Raw genomic sequence first — 9,529 nt, forward strand, 5'->3', positions numbered from 1 at the left:
GCTCTGAACGGAGCATCAGGGCCCTCGTTTGTAAGCCTAGTTTTCTTTTATTCCCAACAAATTCCATCCTTTTATCACTGGGTATTAGCAAGTCAGGTCAGAACTATTCATTATTTTTGGCCAAAGACATTCCCACTAAAGAAGGGACACAGTGTGGTAAAATACATTCTAGAGATAAGACGAGGCAGAGTGCAAGTGAGTTTGCCGAATGTGAAGATCACAAACATGGTAGAGTCTCGGCCTTCCGTGGCTGTGTGGCTTTCACTGCAGCATCTAAAATGTCACCGCCTCCAGTTCCCAAGTTGATCAGGACACCAGAGACTCTCAGGGATGCGACGTGTCGGAATCGCCAGGGATGACCCTGTTTTCTCCAGGATTCATTCTAGAAGGGAAGACAGTCAAGCTGACCCCAGCACACTTTTTCATGGCTCTGTATAGAGCAAAAGGTCACATGGAGGAGGGGCCTGGAACTCAGAGGCTCCTCAGACAGCCGCTTCCTGGGCCAGAGGAGGGAAGTGTCAGCTGGTTCTGCTATTACATCTGGCCAAAGGCACTACTGGCCAGGCGAAGTGGCTCACACCTGTAATCCTAGCACTTTGGGAGGCTGAGGTGGGTGCATCACTTGAGGTCAGGAGTTCGACACCTGGCTAACATGGTAAAACCCCATCTCTACTAAAAATACAAAAATTAGCTGAGCGTGGTGGTGCGTGCCTGTAATCCCAGCCACTTGGGAGGCTGAGGCAGGAGAATCACTTGAACCCAGGAGGCAGAGGTTGCAGTGAGCCGAGATGGTGCCACTGCGCTCCAGCCTGGTCAACAGAGCGAGACTCTGTCTCAAAAAAATAAAATTTAAAAATAAATGGACGGGGCCCACCCCTAGGTTTTCTTTTCCAGTGCATCTGGGAAGTAGGAGGTGGCCCTGGAATTTTCATGGTTAACAGGGATTCCCGGGAAATTTGCGAAGCACTAGGTAAGACTGACCAGTTACCTACCACAGTCACTTTGAACATTTCTCCAAGGCCTGTGATGGGAATCTGAGGCACTGGCCTGTCTGACAGCAAGGAGTAAATAACCCTGGACAATGCTTAGGAGAAGGCCCTCAGCCTGTCCACTGACCCCTCTCTCACTCTGGGTATTTGCTTCCTAAAAGGTATTGGGGCATCCCTTTAACACACAGAGGCTGCAGTGAAGCCCCCAAACCACAGGCTTGGTGTTGAATGGGCAAGCTGTCCGGGGTCCAAGGTGACAACCAACAGTGATGGGTAGCAGAGGTCAGGCTGGGGCGGGCGAGACTCAAAATCTGAGCGGAGTGCTGGGCCCTAGCTGCCTCAGGGTAGTGGGGGCCCTTGTGTGAGCACAGCTGCCCCCACCCCACCCTGGACCTGCCAGTGGATCCGGGCCTCTGGGGGAATCTGATATGCAGTCAGTTTGGGGACCACTGGTGGACTTCTGGAAAGAGAAGGGTCTGGAGTGCAGGGAAAATGAAGAAGGAAGAGGTCGCTAAAGAAACTTCCAAAGGGTTTTGGAGGTCAGGCCTGAGCTGATTTGGGGACCCCCTATCCACAGATGCCCTGGGACTGGGGGTGGGGGAAGAGGGGCATGGAAAGGAAGGAGGCGGAGGATGGCTGGTGATGGCATTCACGGCCACAGGTGCCATTCCCTGAGTCCCCTGCCCATGCCAGCCACTCTGCCAACTCCTCTGTCCACATCATTCGGTCAGCATCACCATCACTATGAACACACGTTTACCCAGCTGCCTAATGATCTCAGAGGGGCTGGGCTCACCCCACCCAAGCCCACCCTCCAATCCCGTCTCCCCCTGTCTCCAGCAAGGTGATTGAGCACTGCAGTAACTTTAAAGAGGAGAACATGGACACGTCTAGATAGAGGCCTCCGCCCCCATGGCCGCCACCGCTCTGGACCACAGGCGGGGAGGAAGCGTGCTCAAGCAGCCCAGCGGGCGGGCCCCTTCCGAGGGAGCCTCCCACGGAGTGAAGAGACATGGGGGACTTTTGCACAACCGACGCTTTTCCTTAACATTAGTGAGATATATATATTATATATATATTTTTTTTTGGTTAGGAAGTGTGAAGTTTTGTGTGTATGATTTCTGTGCAAAAACAAAAGCAACACTCCTGAGTCCTTGCAGCTTCCTTGGCCATTCTCAAACCCACTCAGCCTTCATCACTGACACACTCACTCCTACCCCAAGCAGACTAAATGCCTGTAACGCTGTGAGTGTCCAGTCCTTGTCCAGGAAACTCAGATCCCGGCCTGGCTTCCTTTCTTGAGAGGAGCAGGCCTTGGACAGCGTATCGAGCATCCAGACCCACTGCCCATGCCTGAGAACGCCATCTCAGCTCCCGGGCACAGCTGATGGGGTTTGGGGATTAGAACTTACTTACCCCACTGGGTCTCCCAAAAGCCTTGGTGCTCCCGGCTGTGGGCCATCTGGGGCAGGAAAGTGAGCCGTTCCCAGGCTGAGGTCCAGGCAGCCCTGCCCCTGAAGACCCTCTAGGGGCAGGGCGCCCAGTGGCCCTGCTGCTGTCCGGCCAGGCCTGCCTGAGGCCACGCTGCTATGGAGGCTGCCTCCTAGTCTCCCACCAGGTCCCAGGCCGTGGAAAGCCCCAGCCCAGGGATGATCAGAACTCAGGGGCAGATTCCACTGCCCCTTCTGCCAAACACATCCAGAACCTGCCCTCAGCCCTGGAAGCTAGCATCTTCTGGGGCCAGGGGCTTGCTTCCTCGCTCCACAGCCCTCAACTGCCCAGGCGCTCCCACCAGCAGAACTGAGCCTGCCTCCTCATCCCAGCCTGCCCCGCTACCCAGAGGACCCCACGCCTCTCAGAGGCAGAGGTCCCACGCCAGCCTTTGACCCACAGCGGCCACACAGCCGCCTCCAGACCAGCACTCGGACTGCCCTGCAGTGGCCGCTTGGGCCTCCCTGGCGGTCCCGCCCTGCCCTAGGCTTTACCTTGGAAGCCTGAGAGGCGCCGGCTCTCTTGTGCTCCTCCATCGATGGACACTGCATTGCTTCTCATCGGACACTTGTGGATCGCAGGGGCCTGGGGAGCAGCGCTAACCCTGGAGGCAGCCTTTGGGTGATGGCTTTTTCTTCCCTTTTCCTTCCGCGGGCCTGTTTTCAGGTGTTCCTAGCATTTCCGCCTCCAGGCAGGACGGCAGGGGTGAGCAGCTCCGGGAGAGACACCTGGCCTTTTTCTCCTGGAGCCTCTCCCTCCCGGCCCGGGAAGTGGGCGGCAGCCCTGTGTTCCCCCAGCTTGGCAGATGGGCTGCATGCGGCGCTCCCTTCCATCCCACGCTCAGCGGCCCCGGCCAGACCCTGGCAGAGTTCACACCTCATTGCTTTACCCCCTGGGGCCTGGGGAAATGTCTGTACTTTGGGATGTCACAGAAATACATTTTTGTGCAAAATGGAAAACAGCGTCTTTTTTTTGTGGAGGGGATTGCTAGCCTGGCTTCCAGGCTCTGGATCAGGGCTTGAGCCACCCGTGGCAGGGGGGCTGCAGCGTAGGTAGTTCAGTGGTAGGGAGGGGTGCATTTGGTGGGTTAAAGGGCTGCAGGCTGGGGACAGGTGGCAAGGGACTAAGCTGGAGTACCTGTTTCCTATGTGTTCTCTTCACATCCCTGTGCCCACTGAGGACACAGCTGGCAACCAGACCAACAGGGTGCCTGCCCAGGATGGCTCAGCCTGATGGGGGAGACAGATGGCAAATAGAAGATTACGACTCTGTGCCACCAGCAGGGAGAAGACAGCGGAGGAGGTGCCTCCTGCCAGTGGATGGGAGTGGGCAGGTGGGTCAGGGAAGCTTGGAGTCCGCTGGGCCACAGTGCTTTGGGGAGAGGGGGAGGAGCCAGCGCGATGTCCCCATGTGTCTGGGAGGCTGCTTACAAGAGGACAGAGTGGAGCCAAACCCAGTGAAAAGAAGGAGGCTGCCCAGGTCTGGCCCGAGGGGCTGAGGAAAAGTGCATCCTCAGCAGAGGGTCCCGCCAGGGTGGACAGAGAAGCAGCCCCATGTGGCCCTGGCAGCGTGAGGAACAAGGGTGGAGTGGGAGGGGACCAAGAAGTCGCTGGTGCCAAATCGTGAGGTACCCAGACTCTAGCATGGCCCAGGGCCGTCCTGGCTGACACCTGTGGTCCCTGCACCTCTATCAACAGTGCCTTGTCATCCTCAAGAGCTGCCTGGTTGGAATAAGAAATGATATGGTGGGCTGGGCGCGGTGGCTCACGCCTGTAATCCCAGCACTTTGGGAGGCTGAGGTGGATCACGAGGTCAGGCGATCAAGACCATCCTGGCTAACATGGTGAAACCCCGTCTCTACTAAAAAATACAAAAAAATTAGCCACGCTAGGTGGCGGGCACCGGTAGTCCTAGCTACTTGAGAGGCTGAGGCAGGAGAATGGCGTGAACCCAGGAGGCAGAGCTTGCAGTGAGCACAGATGGTGCCACTGCACTCCAGCCTGGGTGACAAAGCAAGACTCCGTCTCAAAAAACAAAAAAGAGCCGGGCGCGGTGGCTCACGCCTGTAATCCCAGCACTTTGGGAGGCCGAGGTGGGCGGATCACAAGGTCAGGAGATCGAGACCATCCTGGCTAACACGGTGAAACCCCATCTCTACTAAAAATACAAAAAATTAGCCGGGCGAGGTGGTGGGCGCCTGTAGTCCCAGCTACTTGGGAGGCTGAGGCAAGAGAATGGCGTGAACCCCAGGGGGTGGAGCCTGCAGTGAGCCGAGATTGCGCCACTGCACTCCAGCCTGGGCGACGGCGAGACTCCGTCTCAAAAAAAAAAAAAACAAAAAAGAAATGATACGGTCACACCCTTTATAGGCCACTGTGAGTGTGTGGATTTTACCCTTTATGTGAGGTTTTAAGCCTAGGCATCAGGACCCAATTAAGCATTCCTGGAAGCTGAGCACTGACTCCTCCCACAGCCTCTGTGAAGCCGAGGTGCCCTCTTCTCCACCCCCTGCAGGGCCTGGACCTAGCTTCTCTCTCCCCTGGCTGAGAGCCCCCTGCCACTGGCCACCCACAGGACCTGGGCAGGAAAGGCATCAGGTGGTTTGCCTCAGCACCCTGGTGGGTCGTCTGTGCCTCGGAGGGAATGAGGGCAGTGCCTGCCAGCAGCAGCCAACACTGCTGAACCTTCTTCTGTGTGCCAGGCCCTGGGCTAAGTGCTTCATGTACCTTCTGCTTCCTCAGAACCCTGGCAATAATCCATTTCACAGACAAGGACACTGAGCCTCAGAGAAGTGAAGTGACTTTGTTTTTTATTTTTTTCAGACAAGGTCTCACTGCTGCCCAGGCTGAGTGCAATGGCAGGATCACAGCTCACTGCAGCTTCGACCGCCTGGGCTCAAGCAATCCTTGCACCTCAGCCTCCCAAGTAGCTGGGACAACAAACATGCACCTCCATGCACATCTAATTTTTGTTTTTTTTGTAGAAATGGGGTCTCACTGTGTTGCCCAGGTTGGTCTCAAACTCCTGGGCTCAAGCAATCCTCCCACTTCAGCCACCCATAGTGTTGAGATTACAGGCATATGCCACCATACCTGGCCTGAAATGACTTACTACCTCAAGGTTGCCACAGTAAAGGAGGGAAAACAAGATCCTTAGATGTGCCAGGTGCTCCTACTCTAGCTCCTTGGCCTGGTACCTGCCATTTCCTGTGTCAGGAACACTCTAGTTCCTGCTCATCCCATCACAGCACCTACTTATCTCATGGGGCTGAAATTGCTTTGTCTCGTCTCCCCCATTGGACTGTGAGCAACAAGCCATATCAAGGCTCTGCTGTAGCCCAGCACAAAACCTGGCACATGGAGGGCTCTCCTTTTAAAAACCTGTGGCCAGGCTGGGTACAGTGGCTCAGCCTGTAATCTCAGGACTTTGGGAGGCCAGGGCGGGCGGATCCCTTGAGGTCAGGAGTTTGAGACCATCCTGGCCAAAATGGTGAAACCCCGTCTCTACTAAAAATACAAAAATTAGCTGGGTGTGGGCCGGGCGGGGTGGCTCACGCCTGTAATCCCAGCACTTTGGGAGGCTGAGGCGGGCAGATCACGAGGTCAGGAGATCGAGACCATCTTGGTTAACACGGTGAAACCCCATCTCTACTAAAAATACAAAAAATTAGCCGGGCGCGGTGGCGGGCACCTGTAGTCCCAGCTACTCGGGAGGCTGAGGCAGGAGAATGGCGTGAACCCGGGAGGCGGAGCTTGCAGTGAGCAGAGATAGTGCCACTGCAGTCCGGCCTGGGCGAAAGAGCGAGACTCCGTCTCAAAAAAAAAAAATTAGCTGGGTGTGGTGGCGCACGCCTGTAATCCCACTTACTTAGGAGGCTGAGGCAGGAGAATCGCTTGAACCTGGGAGGCAGAGGTCATAGTGAGCTGAGATCATGCTATTGCACTCCAGCCCAGGCAACAGAGCAAGATTCCATCTCAAAAACAAACAAACAAACAAAAAAAAAACCTAGGTGACGGGATGAGCTGTGCAGCAAACCACAGTGGCACATGTCTACCTATGTAACAAACCTGCACATCCTACACATGTACCCCTGAACTTAAAATAAAAGTTGGAGAGAAAAAAAAAGAAACTAATTTTGCCGCTCAGCACCTTCAAACATGACCTACCTCTCCAAAAGTAGACTGATGTCTAAGCCATAAAGCCATTTTACTGAGTCTCCCTAAGAAATGTGACCTCTGGCCGGGCACAGTGGTGCACGCTTGTAATCCCAGCACTTTGGGAGGCCGAGGCAGGCGGATCACAAGGTAAGGAGTTCAAGGCCACCCCGGCCAACACGGTGAAATCCTGTGTCTACTAAGAATTTAAAAAAAATTAGCCAGGTGTGGTGGTACCTGCCTGTAATCCCAGCTACTTTGGAAGCTAAGGTAGGAGAATCGCTTGAACCTAGGAGGCGGAGGTTGCAGTGAGCCGAGATCACACCAGGGAAACAGTATGAAACTCCCTCTCAAAAAAAAAAAAAAAAAAGTGCTGGGCGTGGTGGCTCACACCTGTAATCCCAGCACTCTGGGAGGCCAAGGCGGGTGGATCACCTCAGGTCGGGAGTTCGAGACCAGCCTGACCAACATGGAGAAACCCCATCTCTACTAAAAATACAAAATTAGCCAGGCATGGTGGCGGGTGCCTGTAATCCCAGCCACTCGGGAGGCTGAGGCAGGAGAATCGCTTGAACATGGGAGGCAGAGGTTGCAGTGAGTCGAGATCGCACCATTGCATTCCAGCCTGGGCAACAAGAGCGAAACTCCGCCTCAAAAAAAAAAAAAAAAAAAAAAGTGTGGTGGGATGGGAACTTACAATTGTGATCCTTCCTCTGTCCACTTGAGATGAGTGTGTATCTCCTACAACTCAGGAGTGTCTTTTTCAAGGACCTGAAGGCCATTCCATTGAAATGTAATATCAGGAAGGACGGAGCCTCCATCTCCCAGTCTCTGCGGGAGAACAGAGTCCTAACTTTCACCATTGCCACCGAGCACACGGAGCTGCCTAATCACATTTACCATGACCAACCCTTCGGAATTTTTCATTCCCCTTACTCTGCTGAAGCCCTCACCATTTCCCTCCACTCCCTCATTCTCCCTTTAAGCCAGACATGGTGCACGCCTGCAGTCCCAGCTACTCTGGAGGCTGAGGGGGAAGACTGCCTCAGGTCAGGAGTTTGAGGCCATCCTGGGCAACATAGCGAGACCCCATCTCAAGAAAGCAGAAAACCAAAACCACAAAAAACATCAGTCACCTCTGCACAAATAGAAGTTTCAGTTGGGTCACACTGGGCTCTCCGCCCTATCAATAGTATGTTGTTAATTAAAATCTGTCCTTACTATTTGAACTAGTGTTGGGCTGTTTGATACTAGCACAGTGCCTAACCCACGGAAGCTTCAGAATTATGTGCTGAGTGGATAATGTGCTGGATGTCCCCACTGAGCACATTAGATCCCGCACCCGGTGCAGTAATCAAGACTGAGCTGCAAATGACAGACACCCAACTCAAACATCTACTCAGGCGAGTCGAAGGTGGGAATTGGGGCCAGGCATGGTGGCTCACACCTGTAATCCCAGCACTTTGGGAGGCCGAGTCAGGCAGATCACTTGAAGTCAGGAATTCGAAACCAGCCTGGACAACATGGTGAAACCCTGTCTCTACTAAAAATACAAAAATCAGCTGGGCGTGGTGGCATGTGCCTGTAGCCCCAGCTACTTGGGAGGCTGAGGCAGGAGAATCGCTTGAACTTGGGAGGTGGAGGTTGCAGTGAGCCGAGATCGCGCCACTGCACTCCAGCCTGGGTGACAGAGTGAGGCTCCGTCTCAAAAAAACAAAAACAAAAACAAACAAACAAAAAAAAAGGTGGGAATTCATTGACTCTTGCAACCAGGGGATGCAGAGTTAGTATCAGCTTCAGGGACAGCCGGATCTAGAGGGCTCAGACAATGTTGTTCAGACCATCTCTTGCTCCCTCCTTTAGTGCTGCTTATCCATCTCTATGTGTCTTTATCAGTTGGTCTCATTTTCTCCAGCCACAGACAGGGTAAGCCCTCTCCGCCCAGCGTAAAGATGGCTCCCAGTTGCCTTATATCCCATTCCTTAGGCTTGAGATCCAAAAGAATGCCCCTTCCTCTCAGCATCTAGACAGTAATCTCATGGAAGGTCTGTGATCGGTTCTGCAGAGTCGAACGCCCACAGCCTGCCGCTCGCGCCATCCTATGGGGTGAGGGGCAGTCCCTCCAATCACATGGGATGGGAAGTCGATTCCCCAACCAAAAAAAGGATGTTGAGCTGAGAAAAACAACAGATGTCAGAGGAGTATCCTGGAGGAACTGGGATGGGGCCAATCAGAGGGAGGCGGAGGAGGATGCTGGTATCAGTGGGAGGTGCTGTGGAAAGGCAGGGCTGAGTGGGGAAGGCCCTGGGGACACAGGGAAGGAGGACAGCCTGAAGCCTCCGGCGAGGAAAGTCCGCCTGTAGGTGGTGGCTCACAGCAGGAGAGGCAAGACAGTCCCGTGCTAGACAAGGCGCTTCCATTATTTAATCCTCCCAAACACCTTAGGAGGAAGACACTACTGTAATCCCCCTTATAGAGACAGAAAACAGCTCACAGGGGCTCAGTAACTCGCCCAGGGTCACACAGGTAGGAAGGGGCAGTGCTGGGATTTCTGACTCCCGCCTAAGTTGGACCACCCATAGTCAGAATGTGCACCACGTACCTCCACTTTTCTCTCGTCCGTTTGCAATATCTGAGAATACATAGCAAGGAGGTAAAGCTGTCACCACAGAGCAACCTTCGGCGAGCCCTGGCCCTCTCGAGACTTTAGTCATCACATATTTGAAATGGGTACAATTTTGCCTCCCGGACTCACAGCAAGCCGCTGGATCTTTGAAGCGCCCAGAGAGCTACGCGCATGCGCTGAGGCTGCGGGGGCGGGCACAGGGGAGCGCGGGGGAGGTGCGCGCGCGCTCCTGTGCTTTCGAAAGTTACCTGGCAGGTGGGGCTGGAGTT

General features: G+C 54.4%; 1 protein-coding gene and 1 long non-coding RNA gene across 7 annotated transcripts in view; one reads left to right on the forward strand and one right to left on the reverse strand.

Moving 5' to 3' along the window:
• Window positions 1-3,439, forward strand: part of ZER1 (zyg-11 related cell cycle regulator) — a 41,290-nt gene extending 37,851 nt beyond the window's left edge. For 5 of the 6 annotated variants that reach the window (XM_055270910.2, XM_055270911.2, XM_055270912.2 and 2 more), the window contains one exon: window positions 1,830-3,439. In XM_055270910.2, coding sequence (XP_055126885.1) covers window positions 1,830-1,887 — 58 coding nt within the window. In that variant the 3' untranslated portion in view covers window positions 1,888-3,439. Of the gene's footprint in view, window positions 1-894; window positions 1,045-1,829 lie in introns of those variants that run through there. The other variant, XM_063635798.1, reaches the window with a different exon arrangement.
• On the reverse strand, window positions 25-9,501 carry LOC134736150 (uncharacterized). Its single transcript, XR_010119943.1, has 2 exons — window positions 9,237-9,501; window positions 25-3,709 (listed from the first exon to the last, which is right to left on the reverse strand). It is a non-coding gene; the product is annotated as an uncharacterized lncRNA (long non-coding RNA).
• Window positions 9,502-9,529: the final 28 nt, after the last annotated feature.

This window comes from Symphalangus syndactylus, chromosome 3 (genome assembly GCF_028878055.3).
Source record: "Symphalangus syndactylus isolate Jambi chromosome 3, NHGRI_mSymSyn1-v2.1_pri, whole genome shotgun sequence".
In the NCBI taxonomy this organism is placed as follows: domain Eukaryota; kingdom Metazoa; phylum Chordata; class Mammalia; order Primates; family Hylobatidae; genus Symphalangus; species Symphalangus syndactylus.